Source organism: Hemitrygon akajei, chromosome 23, assembly GCF_048418815.1.
Source record: "Hemitrygon akajei chromosome 23, sHemAka1.3, whole genome shotgun sequence".
NCBI lineage: Eukaryota > Metazoa > Chordata > Chondrichthyes > Myliobatiformes > Dasyatidae > Hemitrygon > Hemitrygon akajei.
In genome coordinates, this window is record NC_133146.1 from 12,897,011 (window position 1) to 12,918,048 (window position 21,038).

The 21,038-nt window shown below is 42.9% G+C and overlaps 1 protein-coding gene across 1 annotated transcript in view; it reads left to right on the top strand.

The window, feature by feature from the left end:
* Positions 1 to 21,038, top strand: part of armh3 (armadillo like helical domain containing 3) — a 187,180-nt gene that overhangs the window by 104,415 nt on the left and 61,727 nt on the right. The window contains exons 22-23 of the mRNA XM_073026947.1: positions 9,799 to 9,925; positions 10,828 to 10,903. Coding sequence (XP_072883048.1) covers positions 9,799 to 9,925; positions 10,828 to 10,903 — 203 coding nt within the window. The remainder of the gene's footprint in view (positions 1 to 9,798; positions 9,926 to 10,827; positions 10,904 to 21,038) is intronic.

Here is a 21,038-nt window from a genome sequence, read left to right on the forward strand (position 1 = left end):
CGTCAAAATGCAAACCACGGGTTCCAATGACACACAACTTTGCAGTAGAACCATATTTGAAAGAAGTAGCTCTGTGAACTGTCGCCGTTGGTCGCGTTTGCGAGTACCATTGGTTTGATGGGTAGAGTGGATCTGGAGAGGACGTTTCCTACAGTGTCGGAGTCCAGGATCAGAAGGCACAGCCTCAGAATAGAAGGATTACCCTTGGAATAGAGACAGTCAGCGGATGCCACAGTCGGCTGCGGAGGCCAAGTCATTGGATAGATTTAATGCAGTGGTGGTTAATATGTCCTTGATTAGTCAGGGTGTCAAAGGTTACAGGGAGAAGGCAGGAGAATGGGGTTGAGAGGGATAATAAATCAGCCATGATGGAATGGTGGAGCAGACGCAATGAGCCAAATGGTTTAATTCTGTTCCTATGATTTATGGTCTTATGGAGTTATAGTAAGTTGTGACTGTACATGGCACAGTTAGCAAGTTTGCTGATGCTAAATTCAGGGTCTTGTTGATGGTGAGGCAAGGAATTACAATGAGTTACAGAAATTTTGATCGGTCAGCTCATCAGACGACTGAGGAATGGAAAATGGTTTTCAGCTTGGATAAGTGTGAGGTGATGCATTTTTGACCATCAAACCAGGGTGGCACCTATGCAGTGAATGGCGGGGCACTGCCGAGTGAGGAACCTGGTGGCACAGTTCACTGAAAGTGGCCGCACAAGTAGACGGGGTGATGGAGGAGGTGTTAAATGTGCTGGCCTTCAGTCAGGGCATCGAGGTTAGAAATAGGGACATTGTGTTGCAGTTCTGTAGGTTGTTGGTGTGATCACTCGTGGAGTACCGTGACCAGTTTTGGTGGCCTTATTATTGAACGAGACTGTCAGCCTGGAGCGGGGAGTTGGCTGGATTAGAGGGCCTGAGTTGCCATGCTGAACCTTTATTGCTAGGAGCATTGGGGAACGAGAGGTGACATCACAGAATTTTATAAGATCATGAGGGGTGTGGATAAGGTGAAGCATTGCGGAGTCCAAAACAGGAGGGCTCGTGCAAGACAAGGAGGTAGAAATTTAAAAGAGGCCTGAGAGGTGACCTCTTTTACACAGAAGGTAGGGGATAGTGAGTACCTGGAATGAGCTGCTAGAGGAATTCATTGAGGCAGATACAACTGGAATATTGAAGAGCCATCTAGATGGTTACATGGAGGGGAGGGGCTGCAGGGTTACAAGCCAGTGGCAGGCTAGTGGGCCTAGCATGAAGGAATGTCTTGTTGGGCATGGGACAGTTGGGCCGAGAGGCCTGTTTTTGTGCTGTTTTACTCTCATGACTGACACCGTGATCGTGCGTCCCCTCGGGCGGTGTGATGCACCCTGACAGTGTGGCCACACCGTCTGCCCAATCGTGCTCCCATCGCTGTTTCGGGATTGCCAGGAAGTGTCCAGGGAAGATGACTGACAAGATGCCTCTCCCAGTTCCTGAATACAGCGAGTGCCTGGGACTCTGATAGCCCGAAAACTGTGAAGTAAAGGGTCTGGTTATCAGAGCCTTTGTTTCTAACCGGGTCACCTACATGCCCCTGAACTTGGCAACAAATCCTGCAGCCCCTTCTCTTTATTAATAACAGAGGTTCCAAGCTGTAAACAGAATGGAGGATTCTTTTTTAACAAGTAAGGGATTGTTCTTGTTACCTAGCAACAAGATCCTAGCAACAGGGCAGATGAATGTCACCTGACCATTTTATATAAATTCTTTTGAAACCCAGCATGGATGTTCATTTCTTACTGACCCCAGCCTCTCAGACACACATAATACACCACCTCCCTCACTGCCTTACCTGCCCGCACACAGACAATCACATGATGGAAACCATCCAGTCTGTCACCTGTGCTGTTAAGTCCTGAATACTGTACTTGATCTTGGCCCTCTAGCATCTGAGATGTACCTTCTTCTCGTTACTACCACTGGGGAGGATGTACAAGAGCCTGAAGACCTGCACTCAATGATTCAGAAACAGCTTCTCTGCCATCAGATTTCTGAACAAACTCTGAACATTACCTTATTATTCCTTTTTTCACTATATTTTTGCAGTTTAATTTTATATATTCGTACTGCTGCTGCAAATCCAAAAAAAATCACATCATGTACTGGTGATAATTAATCTGATCCTGATAATTGTCTAAAAATAAGGGGTTTAGGACAAAACTGCAGGGAAATATTTTCTCAAGCAGCATGCACAAAATGCTGGTGAAACTCAGCCAATCAGGCAACGCTTCAGAATTAGGAAGAAGAAAGCCCTTAACTCCGAGTGGAGACATCGGGACGCCATCGGGACAGCTTTTTTTTAAAGCGGGCTTTCTTGCTTTTACGAGGCCGAGTTGCTAGCTCAACACTCGACCCAGCACGGAAGAAAGTGTGCAAGGGAGCCGGCTGGATTCGAACTCAGGAACCTTCTCTCCGAAGTCCGGCGCCGATGCCTCTACGCCACCAGCCGGCAACCTCAGAATTAGGATCATGTTTAATGTCACTGGCATGTGTCGTGAAATTAGTTGTTTTGCAGCAGCAGTACATTGTAATACATAAAAACTATGAATTACTGTAAGTATATAGATTAAACATAGAAAATAGGTGCAGGAGTAGGCCATTCAGCCCTTCGAGCCTGCACCGCCATTCAGTATGATCATGGCTGATCATCCAACTCAGAACCCTGTACCTGCTTTCTCTCCATACCCCCGATCCCTTTAGCCACAAGGGCAATATCTAACTTCCTCTTAAATATAGCCAGTGAACCGGCCTTAACTGTTTCCTGTGGCAGAGAATTCCACAAATTCACCACTCTCTGTGTGAAGAAGTTTTTCCTCATCTCGGTCCTAAAAGGCTTCCCATTTATCCTTAAACTGTGACCCCTCGTTCTGGATTTCCCCAACATCGGGAACAATCTTCCTGCACCTAGCCTGTCCAATCCCTTTAGAATTTTATACGTTTCAATAAGATCCCTCCTCAATCTTCTAAATTCCAGCAAGTATAAGCCTAGTCGATCCAGTCTTTCTTCATATGAAAGTCCTGCCATCCCAGGAATCAACCTGATGAACCTTCTCTGTACTCCCTCTATGGCAAAAATGTCTTTCCTCAGATTAGGGGACCAAAACTGCACACAATACTCCAGGTGTGGTCTCACCAAGGCCTTGAACAACTGCAGTAGAACCTTCCTGCTTCTGTACTCGAATCCTCTTGCTATGAATGCCAACATACCATTCGCCTTTTTCACCGCCTGCTGTACCTGCATGCCCACTTTCAATGACTGGTGTACAATGATACCCAGGTCTCGTTGCACCTCCCCTTTTCCTAATCGGCCACTATTCAGATAATAATCTGTTTTCCTGTTCTTGCCACCAAAGTGGATAACCTCACATTTATCCACATTAAATTGCATCTGCCATGAATTTGCCCACTCACCTAACCTATCCAAGTCACCCTGCATCCTCCTCACAGCTAACACTGCCGTCCAGCTTCGTGTCATCCGCAAACTTGGAGCTACTGCATTTAATTCCCTCGTCTAAATCATTAATATATATTGTAAACAACTGGGGTCCCAGCACTGAGCCTTGCGGTACCCCACTAGTCACTGCCTGCCATTCTGAAAAGGTCCCGTTTACTCCCACTCTTTGCTTTCTGTCTGCCAACCAATTCTCTATCCTCATCAATACCATACCCCCAATACTGTGTGCTTTAAGTTTGCACACTAATCTCCTGTGTGGGACCTTGTCAAAAGCCTTTTGAAAATCCAAATATACCACATCCACTGGTTCTCCCCTATCCACTCTACTAGTTACATCCTCAAAAAATTCTATAAGATTCGTCAGACACGATTTTCCTTTCACAAATCCATGTTGACTTTGTCCGATGATTTCACCTCTTTCCAAATGTGCTGTTATCACGTCTTTGATAACTGATTCTAGCATTTTCCCCACCACCGATGTCAGGCTAACTGGTCTATAATTCCCCGGTTTCTCTCTTCCCTCCTTTTTTAAAAAGTGGGGTTACATTAGCCACCCTCCAATCCTCAGGAGCTAATCCAGAATCTAAAGAGTCTTGAAAAATTACCACTAATGCATCCACTATTTCTTGGGCTACTTCCTTAAGCACTCTGGGATGCAGACCATCTGGCCCTGGGGATTTATCTGCCTTTAATCCCTTCAATTTACCTAACACCACTTCCCTACTAACATGTATTTCCCTCAGTTCCTCCATCTCACTAGACCTTCAGTCCCCTACTGTTTCTGGAAGATTATTTCTGTCCTCCTTAGTGAAGACAGAACCAAAGTAGTTATTCAATTGGTCTGCCATGTCCTTGTTCCCCATGATCAATTCACCTGTTTCTGACTAAGGGACCTACATTTGTCTTAACCAATCTTTTTCTTTTAACATATCTATAAAAGCTTTTACAGTCAGTTTTTATGTTCCCTGCCAGCTTTCTCTCATAATCTTTTTTCCCCTTCCTAATTAAGCCCTTTGTCCTCCTCTGCTGGTCTCTGAATTTCTCCCTGTCCTCAGGTGTGCCGCTTTTTCTGGCTAATTTGTATGTTTCTTCTTTGGAATTGATACTATCCCTAATTTCCCTTGTCAGCCACCGGTGCACTACCTTCCCTGGTTTATTCTTTTGCCAAACTGGGATGAACAATTGTTGTAGTTCATCCATGCGATCTTTAAATGCTTGCCATTGCATAACCACCGTCAACCCTTTAAGTATCATTTGCCAGTCTATCTTAGCTAATTCATGTATCATACCTTCAAAGTTACCCTTCTTTAAGTTCAGAACCTTTGTATCTGAATTAACTATGTCACTCTCCATCTTAATGAAGAATTCCACCATATTATGGTCACTCTGACCCAAGGGGCCTCGCACGACAAGATTGCTAACTAACCCTTCCTCATTGCTCAATACGCAGTCTAGAATGGCCTGCTCTCTAGTTGGTTCCTCGACATGTTGGTTCAGAAAACCATCCCGCATACATTCCAAGAAATCCTCTTCCTCAGCACCCTTACCAATTTGGTTCACCTAATCTATATGTAGATTGAAGTCACCTTTTGCACCGGTAAAGCGCAGGCACACAGAGCTGAACACCCATTCATCTTCCACTCTCATCCTCTTCGGTGTCAATTTTATTCCATGTTTCAACCAATCGTGGATTTGTGCTCTGCCCATTACGGCACACACTCCTCTCTCAACCTCACTGAATTCCCCGAGACAGCAAAATCGCCAGATCACAGGCTGACACTCAGATCAGCCCAAAAACTTAACATCAAAGTATAAATTGCAGGCTCCAATCACAACCAGTTTCGTAGTAGAACCATGTTTAAATGAAGTAGTAGTACTTTTGTGGACTGTCTGCAGGGTGTCACCATTGGTTGCTGGCACCATCTTGTATATTTAAATTAATTAAATTGAAAATGGAATTAGATAAGTAGTGCAAAAAGAGAGGAAAAATACAGATACTACTGTTTATGGCTTCATTGTCCATTTAGAAATCTGATAGAGCTGAAGAAGAGTATAAGAAGTATGGTGGATGATCTTGTTGCACTTTTACAGATGTTGTGGTCATCACTGAATCATGGTTCTAGTTGGGACTGAATTACAAGGTTACAAGTTGTATCGGAGGGATAGGAAGTTCGGCAGAGGGGATGGGGTGGCTCTGGAGGGAAAGAATAGCGTCAAATCTGTAGAAAGATGTGATAAAGGATTGGAAGTTGTTGAATCCTTGCAGGTTGAGTTGAGAAACTGTATGGGTAAAAGGGCCCTGATGACAGTTATATACAGACAATCCAACAGTGGCTGGGATGTGGACCACAGATTACAACAGGACATAGAAAAGATGTGTCAAAAGGACAATGTTATGATAGTCATGGGAGATTTCAACATGCAGGCCGATTGGGAAAATCAGGTTGGAAGTGGATCTCGAGAATGAGTTTCTTGAATGCCTACAAGATGGCCTCTTAGAGCAGTTTGGTGTTGAGCCTACTAGGGAATCAGCTATATTGGATTGGGTGTTATGAAGTGAACTGGATCTGATTAGGGAGCTTAAGGTAAAATAACCATCAGGAGTCAGTGACCACAATATGATTGAGTTCAAATTGAAATTTAATAGGGAGAAAGTGAAGTCTGATGTGGCAGTATTTCAGTGGACTAAAGGAAATTATAGTGTGAGAGAGGAGTTGGCCAAAGTAAATTGGAAGGAGATGTTGACAGGGATGACAGCAGAGCAGCAATGGTGTGAGTTTTTGGGAGAAATGAGGGATGTGCAGGATGGATGTATTTCAAAAACAAAGAAATACTTAAATGCTAAAATAGTACAACCGTGACTGACAAGGGAAGTCAAAGCTAATGCAAAAGCAAAAGACAGGACATACAATAAAACAAAAATTAATGGGAAGACAGAGGATTGGGAAGCTTTTAAAAACCTACAGAGAGCAACTAAAAGAATCAGAAGAGAAAAGATGAAATATGAAAGCAAGCTAGCAAACAATATCAAAGTAGATAGTAAAAGCTTTTTCAAGTATGTAAAAAAAAGAGATGAGAGTGGATATAGGACTGCGAGAAAATGAGGGTGGAGAAATAATAAAGGGGGCCAAGGAGATGACAGATGAACTAAATGAGTGTTTTGTATCAGTGTTCTCTGTAGAAGACACTAGCAGTGAGCCAGGTATTGAAGGGTGCGAGGGAAGAGAAGTGAGTGCAGTTTCTGTTACAAGCTCATAGAGCTCAGATACCTGAGGGTCATCCGGTCCAGATTAACTGCACCCTAGGGTTCTGAAAGAGGTAGCAGTAGAGATTGTGGAGGCATTAGTAATGATCTTTCAAAAATCACTGGGTTCTGGCATGGAGCCAGAGGACTGGAAAATAGCAAATGTCATTCCACACTTTAAGAAAGGAAATTATAGACCAGGTAGTCTGGCCTTAGTGGCCGGGTAGCTGATGGAGTCAATGGTTAAGGATGGGGTTATGGGGTACTTGGTGACACAGGACAAGATGGGACAAAGTCAGCATGGTTTCCTTGAGGGAATTATTTGAGGAGATCTGCGGACTCCCCATGAGGAAGTGAGGATCCAGCAGCAGAGGAGGTACGGAGGCGCAAGTTTTGGATCTTCTTGATTAGAACTGAGGGTATGATTGTGTTGAACACAGCTATAGTCAATAAACAGCAGCCTGACTTAAGTATTCCTATTGTCCAGATGATCCAAGGCCAAGTGTAGAGCCAGTGAGATTGGCCCAGCTGCACACCCATTGTGGCAATAGGCAAACTGGTGGGTCCAGGTCCTTGCTTAGGAGTTGGTTCTAGCCATGACCAGCTTCGCAGAACTCTCACAGTAAATATCATGTCATTGAGGCAGCTTGCCCTGCTTTTCTTAGGCACTGCCATGATCATCACCATTTCGAAGCAGTGAGAGATTGAAAATGCCCTTGAACATTCCCACCATTTGGTTGGAAGGGGTTTTCAGTGCCAAACCACGAACACCATTACGGCCTGGTGCGTTGTGAGGGTTCACCCTCTTGAAAGATGTCCTGACATCATCGTCCTCCAATTCAGAGATCACAGAGTCACCGAGTGGTGCAGGGATTTGTACAGGTTTACTTTCATTCTCCCTGTCAAAGCATGTTCATAGAAGGCTTTGAGCTCTTCTAGGAGTATAGCATCACAGCCATTCATGACACTGTTTCATTTTGTAGGAAATTATCAGGACTCAATTTGAAATGTCAATTGTTTATTCCCCACCATAGATGCCACATGGCTCACTGAGTTCTTCTAGCATTTTGTATGTTTGCTTGGGATTTCCAGCATCTGCAGAATCGCTGGTGTTTATGAAATAGCTTCTCCCTGTGCTTCATGAGTGTTTGGAAGCAGAGCCTGTGATTATTTTAAGGCAGAGTTAGACATCTGATAAGCAGGGGGATGGAAGGTTAACAGTACTGGAGTTGAGATTGTAGTTTTATCTTCAATTATTCTATTGAAAAGCGGAAATAAAACAGAACAGAAAATGCTGTAAACACTCAGCAGGACAGGCCTCATTTGTGCAGAGAGAAGCAGCTAATGTTTCCGACAACTGAGAAAGAGAGACAATTGAGTTTAGGTAAGGGAGGGCTGGGAATACAAATGAAGGAGAAAAGGTGAGGGTGATTTCAGATTCAATTTATTTATTATGAGTACATCAAAACACAGTGAAATGTGCCATTTGCCTTAACAACCAGCACACTGAAGGAGTTGCTGGGGGCAGCCCACACATGTCGCCACGCATTCCAGCAACTGCACAGCATGCCCACAATATTTAGCAGAACAGGGCAAGGAACAGCAGCAGTAACAAAACAAACAAGATCAGCAAAACAAGGCCCATTCCTATCTCACACATCCATACAGTCCAACATCCCCAGCATAGGCGGCCTCTAGTCCTTGTCCCTCAATTCTCAGACTCCAAGGCTCCAACTTCGGACTTCAGCCGGGATGGTGATTGAGGGTTTGACCTTGGGACTGTGACTCCCAACTCCATCAACCTAAGCCCTCCTGACTCGTTCAGGTTTTTACCTCCAGTCTTTGACCCTCAGGTTTCTACATCCGGACTCGCTGAGCTCTGGACTTTGAGCTTTGCCCTTACTCTCTGGATTTTGCCAGATATCAGCTTAAATGGCTAATCCTGTTTAAAAACACAAGAACAAGCTAACTAAAATAGGAGAATTTGACACTGAGTGCAGCAGGCTGCAATGTGCACGTGTTAAAAGATTTGATGTTATTCCTCCAGGTTGTGTTGAGCCTCACTGTAACAGTGCAAGAACCCGTAGACTGAAGTCATAGTGACTGGCAACCAGAAGCTTAGGATTGCTCCTGCAGATTGAACACAGGGTCTCCGCAAAGCCCTAAGTGTGCAGCTTCAAAGCCCTGCATAAGAATGGATAGAAAACCATTTGAGACATTCACTGAGCTAATTTCCTGAATGAGACGGCTCTTATCGAAGTTTATGCCTGTATTCTTTAAGAGTTGGAAGAATGAAGGTGATCTTACTGAAATAAAATAGTCCTAAAGTGATGTGACAAGGTTGACGTTGAGATGTTAATGTGCAATATAATGTATGCAATACACATTGCATAGATTAGTTTGCATAATCGATGTGTATAGATTATGCAAACTATCCACAAATCCGTTTGAGGCTGTCAAACAGATTCAATCTGTTCTCTGATAGCAGAATATCTTCATGTTTTCAAGGTGTTCAGATGATGGTAATGCTCGCCTCAGCATCACAGCTGTTGTTCAAAATTCAAAGTAAATTTATTATCAAAGTGCCTACATGTCACCATATTCCACCTTGAATTTCATTTTCTTGCAGACATTCACGGTAGTCGTAGAGTTAACATCGTGGAGTGTCACAGCATCATAGATATAGCCTAGAAAGAGGCCTTTCAGCCCACACTGTCAATTTACATCAATACTGCATTATTCCTTTTTTATCCTCTCCACAATTCTATAACATGGCCCAGATTCTACCACTCTTCTACACCCAAGTGACAATTAACCCCCTCTGCACGTTTTAGTTGTGGGAGGAAACTGGAGTTCCCAGGGGAGACCCATGCACTCACAGGGAGAACGTGCAAACTCCACACACCTGAATAACACCTGGGTCTCTGGCACCTGTGCCACTGTGTCTATGAAGGTCTCGGACTCGTGCTGGTATGTGGGACGGCAGGGTTGTACCCATTGTGTTTTCCACCGTTCCTCAGTCACGACGAGGGATTAATTGGGCCGCACCTTCCTCTCATTTGCAGGTGGTGAATTTGTTCAACGTGTTCATTACCTATGGTGACACTTTCCTTCCCACACCGAGCAGTTACGATGAACTTTACTACGAAATCATTCGAATGCACCAAGTCTTCGATAACTTGTATTCAATGGGTGAGTTCGCATTTTTCTCTATGGGTGGTTGTGGACTTGCATTGACTTACCACCTCAGGTTGTTCCGAAGTCCTTTACAGCAGGGCAAGTCTATTTGAGGGTGGGTTACTATTCCTGTGTGAGATTTGACGAAAGCCATCATGGTAACGAGTTGATGAGTTTTTTAGTGACCGTGTTGAGAGGTACATTTTGATACTAGCATGTCCCCTTTAATCTTTGTCTGCCATGGAAGGTAGATGGGCAGTCACAGTTCACTCCTGCACTGCAAAAATAGTTTCTGCAGTTTTCCCTCTATAGCACACTGGAGAGTCTGACTGAGTTATTTGTGGAAGACTCTGGAGATAGAGACAAACCCTGTGACCTTTTGGCTAAAATGATTGGGGATTAGAGGATTTTATTGCAAGAATCTGGAGCCTTGGAAGTGTTAGTCCAGCATTTTGTGTGTCACGCACACAAAATGCTGGGGGAAATTGGCAGGTCAGGCAGCATCACTGCAGGAGGCATTTCAGGCTGAGACCCTTCATCAGGACTAGGTGAAGGGTCTCGGCCTAAAATGTTAACTGTTTATTCCTCTTCATAGATGCTGCTTGTTCTGCTGAGTTTCTCCAACATTTTCTCTCTGCGTTACTCAATACTTCCAGCATCTGCATAATCTCTTGTGTTTCATGGTCTTGTGTGTCTCCCTCATTTCAGCCCCCAATGTTGCAGGCTGGTTTCTGCCACTTCAGTCCCTCTCTCCATAGTATACTTCCCAGAACCTCCTAAATAAATCTCCTTCAACCTCCCTTCCTTCAGGTTGTTCATGGAGGTGTGATAGGCACAATATGTTGTCCACTCTAAAAATGTATCCGTGGAAGAGTGTTTAGCATATATTGGTCAATTTTGTTTCTGCTCTGTCCCAGTTCTGAGGCTCTCAACAAACAGCGGTCAGTGGAAGGAGCCGGCAAGCAAGGTCACGCACGCACTGGTCAACGTCAGGTAAGAAACAAGTGTAACTCTCAGTGACCGTTGGGGCTAAAGGGCCTCTTTTGAATGCTGGCCACAATGACTGGTTTGCCTTCATATAACCTGCTGAGTTAGGGAATATTGCAATATCTGTGCTGTATCACTTAGTGTATACCAAACGAAAGTGCTTAAATACAATACAGTCTGCAGATATTGGAAATCTTGTACAACACATGCAAAATGCTGGAGGAACTCAGCAAGTCAGTAATAGATAGAGGGAAATAAAGAGTCAATGTTTTGGGCTGAGACCTGATGAAGGGTGTCAGCCCAAAATGCCAACTATAGACGGGGCCTGATATGCTGACTTTCTCCAGCATTTTATGTAAATATTTTAAATGTTTAGGAAGTGACAATTTTCCAAACTTTAATATACAGCAAAAAAAAACTGCAGTTGGAATTCATCAGGTGGAGAGAAATAGACAATTGATGTTTTGGGTCAAGATAATTCACCTTTGGGATATGGAGGGAAACTGGAGCTCCCAGAAGAGCCCCATGCAGTCACGGGGTGAACGTGAAGGCTGTCCCAAAGGTTGGGATTAGACCCAGGTCTCTGCTGGAGCAGAGGAGGCTGCTCCACTGTATGTGCCTTGTATCTATGAAGATCTCTATGAGGACTCACACCGGTGTGTCAGAGGGCTGAATTGTTCCTGGTGTAAGTTGTTTTCCTTTCCCACCGCTCCTTGGCATGTTGTCCACATGATCCTCCTTCAGTACAGATCGGGGGTCCACAGACCTCTCAGTTACTGGAAGGGGTGCATGGCATAACAAAGGTTGGGAACTTCTGGTCCAGATGAAGGATCTCGACGGGTGCTACTCAATCCACTGGATTCCTCCGGCAGTTCTTTTGTTGATCTAGATTCAAGTATCTGCTGTCTCTTGTATCTCCAAGATAATAATTAATGTGCACTTTGTGTCCATTACAACTTTAAGCAAACACTGAAAGTGTTACAGCCAGGGAAGTGATTGTGAATTGTTGGTGCTTTGGTTATGTAGGACATTTTCTACCTAGCAGATATCAGCAATCTGATCATCTCACAAGACCATAAGAAATCAGCCCATGGCTTCTCAAGCCTGCTTCACCATTCAGTAAGGTTATGGTCAATCTAATTTGGCCTCAGTGCCACTTCCTTGTTCTTGTTTCCCTGATAGTTTAATGCCTGTCAGTCTCTCTGTTAAATATATTATTGACTCTGGTACAGTGTACTCCGGTACAGAATTCCAAAGATTAATAACTTTGTGAGAGAAGAAATTCTTCCTCATGTCAATCTGAAATGAGCAACTTACTTGGTATATTTAATGTGGAGATTGATTATTGAGGGTGTCAAAGGTTATGGGTAGAAGGTAGGAGAATGGGGTTGAGAGGGAAAATAAATCAGTAATGATCGAATGGCAGAGTAGACTCGATGGACTCAATGGCCTAATTCTCATCCTATGTCCTGTGATTTCACTGGAATGCTGCTAATTTTTCATTGAAATTTCAGTAAAGACTAGCTTACTTACCTTGCAGTCATTGCTGCCATTTTATATTTCATGTACAGAGCACCCTCCAAGTCCCTTTGGATCACATTTTGTAGTTTAGCTCTGTTCAAATAATAATTATTATTTTTTAATTTTTCATTCAAAATTGATAACCTCTTAGTATAGATTAGTGGATTTTTGTTCCAGACTCATCAATAATTGCTCTATTTTTAATCGAAATTTATTTAACTGCTTGAATATAGAAGCACTGCTGCTATTTGAACCTTAGATCAGTAGCTGAGCCTCGGGAAACCAGCGCCTTAACCGTTACTTTGCTGTATTTATTCTGTGATCATAACTGTAACACAATTGTTTGCTGTGATTGTAGGTGAAAAGAAAGTAGCCTTGGGAACTTTCTACCAAAGTGCATGACCATGCATTTTCCGACTTTGTGTTTCATTTGCCACTTTCTTTCCCATTCTCCTAATTTGTCTTAAGTCCTTCTGCATTCCTACCTGTTTCCTTAACACTACCTGCCCCTCCACCAATCTCCATATCATTTGCAAATCTGGCAACAAAGCCACCTATTCCATCATCTAAATCATTTACATGCAGCATAAAACAAAGTGGTCCCAACACCGACCCCTGCGGAACACCACTAGTCACTGGCAGCCAACCAGAAAAGGATCCTCTTATTTTTACTTGCTGCTACCTACTAATCAGCCAATGCTCTAACCATGCCAGTAACTTTCCTGTAACGCTATAGGCTGTTAACTTGGTAAGTAGCCTCGTGTGTCACATTGTTAAAGGTCTTGTGAAAGTTCAAATATACAACATCCATTTAAAGTTAAAATGTTAAAGTCTGTCCCGAGCCTTATAGGCTCCTCAGGCCAGTGCTTATGCCAGTTTCTGTGGCGTGAAGCGAGACTGCCCCCCCCGCCCGGATAGGACGCCAGTCTATTGCGAGGTTAACCCCTGCATTTTGCCGGTACCCATTTTCAGCTGGGTGGACTGGAGCAATGTGTGGTTAAGTGCCACGGCCTTCAGATCGCTAGTCCAACGCCTTAACCACTTGGCCACGTGCCAAACATCCACTGCATCCCCTTTATCTATCCTATGTGTAATCTCCTCAAAGAATTCCCTTGGAGAAACCATGTTGGCTTTCTCCTATCTTGTCCTGTGTCACCAAGTACTCCACAACCTCATCCTTAACAGTTGACTCTTGACATCTTCCCAACCACTGAGGTCAGGCTAACTGCTCTATAATTTCCTTTCTGTTGTCTTCCTCCTTTCTTAAAGAGTGGAGTGACATTTGCAATTTTCAGTCCTCTGGCACCATACTAGAGTGCAATGATTTTTGAAAGATCATTACTAATGCCTCCACAATCTGTATCATGACCTCTTCCAGAATCCTAGAATGCAGTTTAATTGCTTCAGGTGACTTGTGTACCTTTAGGTCTTTCAGCTTTTTGAGTATCTTCTCCCATGTAATAGTAAATAGTATCTCCACTCACTTCTCTTCTCTCACACCCTTCAACATCTGGCTCACTGCTAGTGTCTTCCACAGTGAAGACTGATGCAAAATACTCATTTAGTTCATCTTCCATCTCCTTGGCCCCCTTTATTATTTTTCCAGCCTCATTTTCTAGCAGTCCTACTCTCATCTCTTGTTTTTTACATGCTTGAGAAAGCTTTCACTATCCACTTTGATATTGTTTGTTAGCTTGCTTTCATATTTCATCTTTTCCCTTCTAATGGTTCTTTTTGTACCTCTCTGTAGGGTTTTAAAAGCTTTCCAATCCTCTGTTTTCCCACTAAATTTGCTTTGTTGTAGGCCCTGTCATTTGCTTTTACATTAGCTTTGACTTGTTAGCCACAGTTGTACTATTTTGCCATTTGAATATTTCTTTGATTTTGGAATATATCTATCCTGCACCCTGCTCATTATTCCCAGAATCTCACCATTTCTGCTCTGCTGTCATCCCTGACAGCATCTCCTTCCAATCTACTTTGGCCAACTCCCCTCTCGTACCACTGTAATTTCCTTTACTCCACTGTAATACTGCTATGTCAGGCTTCACTTCCACCCTACTAAAATTTCAATTTGAACTCAGTCATATTGTAATCACTGCCTCCTCAGTTTTCTTTTACCTTAAGCTCCCTAATCATCTCCAGTTCATTACATAACATCTAGTAGACTCAACAACAAACCTCTAAAAATCCACCTTACATTCAACAAACTCACTCTCTTGAGATCCATTTCCAACCTGATTTTCCCAATCTACCTGCATGTTGAAATCTATGATTGTCATAATATTGCCTTTCTGACTTGGCATTTCTATTTCCTGTTGCAATCTGTGGTCCACCTCTCCAGCCACTGTTCGGAGGCCTGTATATAACTGCCATTTACTCTCGCAGTTTCTCAACTCCACTCACAAGGTTTCAACAGCTTCTGATCTTATTCACATCTTTCTACTGATTTGATGCCATTCTTTACCAGCAGAGCCACACCACCCCCTCTGCCTACCTTCCTATCCCTCCGATACAATGTCTTGGACATTCAGCTCCCAACAGCCATCCTTTAGCCACGTTTCAGTGATGGCCACATACATCATACCTAACAATCTGTAATAGTGCAACAAGATCATCCACCTTATTTCTTATACTCTGTGCATTGAGAAATAAGACTTGGAGTGTTGCATTTGCTACCCTTTTTGATTCTGCATCCCTCAAGCACTGATACTCACCCTGCTGGCCTGGCTGCAGTTATGTCCTATCATCTGCCTGCCCTTCCTGACAGTCTGACTGCACACTATCTTTGCTTTTTTACCATCCATCCTATCCTAAGTCCCTTCACTCCAGTTCCCACCCCCCTACCAAATTAGTTTAAACCCTCCCCAACAGCTCTAGCAAACATGCTTGCGGGAATATTGCCCACAACCCCCCCCCCCCCCCCCCCCCCCCCCGCTTAAGGTGCAACCTGTCACTTTTGAACAGGTCATACCTCCCCCAGAAGAGATTCCAATGATCCAAGAACCTGAAGCACTGCCCCCTGCACCAGCTTCTCAGCCACACATTTATTTGCCAAATCGTTCGGTTTCTATCCTCACTGGCACGTGACACAGGTAGCAATCCAGAAATTACTACCCAGGAGTACTGCTTCTCAGCTTTCTACCTGGCTCTCTAAATTTTCTTTCCAGGCCGTCTTTGCTTTTCCTTCTGTGTCATTGGTACCAATATGTACCAAGACATCTTGTTGCACTCGAAATGTTGGAAAGGAGGGGGGGGGGCTGTGGCTGGATGTCTTGGTACGTAAGAGCGACAGATACATATCAAGCAGTGTTAGATTACTGCAAAGACTCTGGGCAAGAGATCAAATCTCACCACAGAGATAATTAAAAAATCTTGATTGCACTTGTTGATTTCCCTTCATTGTGCGAGGGAAACACAAACCCCTGCAGGGAGGGAGTTTGAATTAGTAAAATGATCTTGCCCCATGGGTTGAATGAATTGAATTCACTGTTCTGCTTTTGTGAGTAACAGAAACAGCGAGTACAATTTCAACTCCAGTTGCAAGTACCTTAATGAGTTCCAGGTTCCTGTCATTGAGTCCAATAATTAATTCAATAGCAGTGCTTTCAATTATTAAGTTATAATCAATATACTGTCTGTGTGTGGTGCGTATAATCACACAGTTGCAAGGAAAGGTTTATGAACCCTTTGCAGTTACCTGGTTTTCTGCATTTTCAGGGGAGATTCAAATAAGAGGACATGAGTTGAGAGTTAAGGGGCAAAAGTTTAGGAGTAACACGAGGGAGAACTTCTTTACTCAGAGAGTGGTAGCTGTGTGGAACGAGCTTCCAGTAGAAGTGGTAGAGACAGGTTTGATTTTGTCATTAAAAAAAATTATATAGGTATATGGACAGGAAAGGAATGGAGGGTTATGGGCTGAGTGCAGGTAGGTGGGACTAGGTGAGAGTAAGCGTTCGGCACAGACTAGAAAGGCCAAGATGGCCTGTTTCCATGCTTTAATGGTTATATTAATTACTCATAAAATGTGGTCTGATCTTCATGTAAGTCACCATAACAGATAAACACAAGCTGCCTAAACTAATAACACATAAACAAATGTACTTTCCATTCCTTTACTGAACATTTTTTAAAATCCTTCTCAGTCCAGGCTGGAAAAAGTATGTGAACCCTTGTAATTAATAACTGTTAGAACCTCCTTTAGCAGCATTAACCTCCACCAAACATTTGCTGTATCTGCTGACTTGACTTGCACAACAGCGAGGAGGAATTTTAGACCATTCCTCCATACAAAACCGTTTTAGTCCATTAATATTTCAGGGCTACCTTGCATGAACAGCCCTCACAGCAGCTCAATTGGGTTAAAGTCTGGACTCTAACTTGGCCATTCCAATATATGAATTTTCTTATTTTTAAACCATTCTGCTGTTGATTTACTCTTGTTTTTTGGATCATTATCTTGTTGCATCATCTATCTTCTATTAATCTTCAGGTAATGGACCGCTACCCTACCAAACTCCTGCAAAATGTCTTGATACCATTTTGAATTCGTTGTTCCCTCAACAATTGCAAACTGTCCAGGCCCTGAGGCAGCTAAGTAGCCCCAAACCATGATAATCCTTCCACCATGCTTTGCAGTTGGGATGAGGTTTTAGTGTTGTTGTGCAGTGCACTTTTCGCTCCAAACGTAGCATTTCTGCCAAGAAGTTCAACTTTTGTTTCATCTGCCCACAGAACGTTGTCCTGGAAGCATTGTGGTCTTTTGCAAACTGGAGATGTGCAGCAGTGTTTTTTTTTGGAGAGTGGTAGTTTCTTCCATGGTGTCCTTCCATGAACACCATTCTTGTTCAGTGTTTTTTGTTTTGAAGACAGATGAACAGAGACTTTTGCAAGTTCTAGAGATTTCTGCATGGTCTTGGGTTACCCTTGGGTCCTCTTTCATTTCCTTCAACATTGCACATTGATCTTTGCAGGACGCCCACTCCTAGGGAGAGTAGCAATAATACTGAATTTCTTCTATTTGTAGACATTTTTTCTTATTGTGGACTGAGGAACACTCAGATCTTTAGAAATAGTTTTATAGCCTGTTCCAGCTTCATGTATCTCTACAGTTCTTCTAAGGTCCTCTGAAAGTTGTCTTGATTGATGCATTGTGCACATAAACAGATCTTCCTTGAGAAAAGCAGGCTCTTCAGTATCCTCGCACAACACACTGGAGGAACTCAGCAGGCCGGGCAGCATCCGTGGAAACGAACAGTCAATGTTTTGGGCCAAGACCCTTCGTCAGGACTGAAGAGAGAGTGGGCAGGAGCCCTATAAAGAAGGTGGGGGAGGGTGGGAAGGAGAAGGCTGGTAGGTGCCAGGTGAAAAACCAGTAAGGGGAAAGATCAAGGGGTGGGGGAGGGGATAGGCAGGAAAGGTGAAGAAGGAATGTAAGGGGAAGGCACTCTGGGTAGTACAAGGAGGAGGAACCATGAGGGAGGTGATAGGCAGCTGCAGGAGGAGGCAGAGTGAAACTGGGATGGGGGAAGGGAGAGGGAGGGAATTACCGGAAGCTGGAGAATTCAATGTTCAAGCCAAGGGGCTGGAGACTACCCAGATGGTATATGAGGTGTTGCTGCTCCTGACTCTGTCTTTTTTATAGGGCAGGGCACCTCTGCAACCCACACCTCCAGTCTCATTTCATTGACTGGAACACCTGACTCCAAATAGCTTTTGTAGAAGGCATTACCCCCAGAGGTTCACATACTTTTTTGAACCTAGACTGTGATTGTTTAAATGGTGTACTCAGTATTGATGGGATATGAAGTACAGTTGTTTGTGTGTTGTTAGTTCAGGCAGAGTGTGTTTGTCTATTGTGACATGAAGATCAGACCACATTTTATAAGTAATTAATGCAGAAAGCCAGGTAATTGCAAAGGGTTCACAAACATTTTCTTGCAACTGTATATATAATCAGTAGATTCCAGTTGGTTGGAGCATTGGTTAATTGGGGCAGCTACTTATTTGGGACAACTCTTCAAGAAAGAAAACTAATTAAAAAAATTGCCGGGGTTCCCTTCTTTTATTTGGGACATTATGCTGCTTAATTGGTGTATGGGTCTGTTGCTGAACAATTTCTGATGTCAGTCACCTACACTGGTGTGATTGTTAGGCATTATACTGTGTTTAGAGCGAACAGATTTTAAAATAGCATCAGTTACATGTGCTTGTGTTCAAAAAGAAGTGGTTTTTGTCACTGATAGTTGGATAGAAATAAGCAGCAAGACAATTCAGAACATTTGTGCTCACTGGTTTCAAACATTTAAGCATGGAGATGATATTATTTCACTACAACAAATTATGAATTATGAAAAATTTGAAGGTATCGACAATCATCTTGAATGTTACAATGAAAATGAAGATTTGGAGAATGCAATCATTGAAAGCATATTATGAAGGCAATTTATTATCTACACTAGGTGTCTGCACTGATTTTGTTCATTTACAGTCAATCAAAAAAAATGGCGGTGTACACTGGATGAATTCCTCCACCAATAATTTTAGGTACTAATACTCAGTGGTATAGTACCATAGTAGTATTAGTACCATTCTAATTTGTCCTGTATTTCATTTAAATACATAATTTGTTACTCAGTTAAATGGTAGTTTGTGTTTTTATACCTTTTTTAAGTATTTCCATGAACCTTCAGCTAACTGGGGTAGCTGCTAAGTTGGGCCAAAATGTATTGATCCTAATGTGTCCCAATTAACCAGAGTCCACTGTGTATGTGTATATATGTACAGTGCCTTGAAAAACTATTCAACCCCTAACCCTTTGTTCATATAAATGAGTATTACAGCAGCAATTTTGATCAATTTAACTGGAAATTTTTATTTGTGAATGACATGATCCTTTTCTCACAGTAGAGCCAAAAAAAATTATAAAACATGAAAAACTAAAAATTCAAAAATTGAAATGTCAGCAGTTCAGAAGTGTTTATTCCCTTTTGCTCAGTACTTAATTAAACAACCTCTCACTGGCTATTACAGCCAGTAGTAGTTTTGGATAAGCCTCTATTAGTTTTGCACAATTTGATGGAGCAAGGTTTCCTCCTTGCAAAATTGCTTAAACTGTGCCTGGTTATTAGGAGAGCAGCAGTGGACTTCCATCTTGAGGTCTTGCCAGAGATGGTCAATTGGGTTAAGGTCAGGACTCTGACTGGGCCACTCAAGGACATCAATTTTTTTTCAGTTGAAGCCACTCCGTGGTTGCTCTGGCGGTGTGCATTGGGTCACTGTCCTGATCAAAGACAATCTTTCTCCCCAGTTTAAGCTTTCTGGCAGAGGCTAGCAGGGTTTTATCCAGAATCTCTCTGTATTTAGGCAGCATTCATCTTTCCATCAATTCTGACCAGATTTCCAATCCCTGCTGCTGAAAAGCATCCCCACAGCATGATGCTACCTTCGCCATGCTGTACCTGGCTGATGCTCAGTATTAGATTTACGCTACACATGCTGCATAGCCAAACAATTCCACTTTAGTGCCATCTGACCACAAGACTTCCTTCCACATCTTTAGAGTATCTTCTAAGTGTCTCTTTGCAAGGCCTTTATGGGCAAGGATGTGCTTCTTGTTTTAGCCAGGGTTTTTCTTCACTACTTTTCCATAAGTACCCTTTTTGTGAAAGGCCTTAGAGATTGTAGAGCCATGAACTTCATGTCCAGTTGCAGCTACTGATTTCTACAGCTCACTCAGTGACTGCTGGCATCACATTAGCCTCTTTTGCAAGTGCCATTCCTCTCCAGTAACTAAGTTTACGGAAGCAGCCTAACCTAGGCAGTGTGGCTGTGGTTTCAGATGTTTTCCACTTGTTCACGATGGACTGCCCCGTGCTCCAAGGTGCCTTTGAGATGGTCTTTCACCCTTCCCAGATTTGTGCTTTTCTATTATCATTCCCCTGACTTGTCTTGAATGCTCTTTTGGCTTCACTTTGGTTTTGTCTGTTGAAAATCTACCACACTGTTGGATCTTACAGAGAGAGGGGGGTATTTACAGTATTCTTATGAATTCATTGAAACTAGTGATCTTCCAATTTCCTACACCAACTAGTTGGATGAGTTAGTAAGGTAATGTATTGCTACTGTGGAAAGATAGCATAGTAATTACTGAGTGTATGAATATTTTCTCAGCCTTACAATTTCAGTTTTTTTAATTTGACAGGTTTTTGGAATGTTTCTTTAGGTTTTACATAATATTTTGTAGATTAGCAAAAAATCCTACTTTAATATATTTTAAATTTAGAAAATGAGACCGTGAAATGCAAAAATAGTTGTTGGAATGTGAACTCATGGAATACTCCTGGAATCTTTAATTTGATGCTGAGGCTTTATAAGGCACTGGTGAGACCTCACCATGAGTATCGTGAACAGTTTTGGTCCCCTCATCTTAGAAGAGATGTGCTGGCATTGGAGAGGGTTCAGAGGAGGTGCACAAGGATGATTCCAGGAATGAAAGGGTTATCATACAAGGAACGTTTGATGGCTCTGAGTCTGTACTCGCTAGAATTCAGAAGGATGAGAGTGGATTTCATTGAAACCTTTCAAATGCTGAAAGGCCTAGACAGAGTAGATGTGGAAA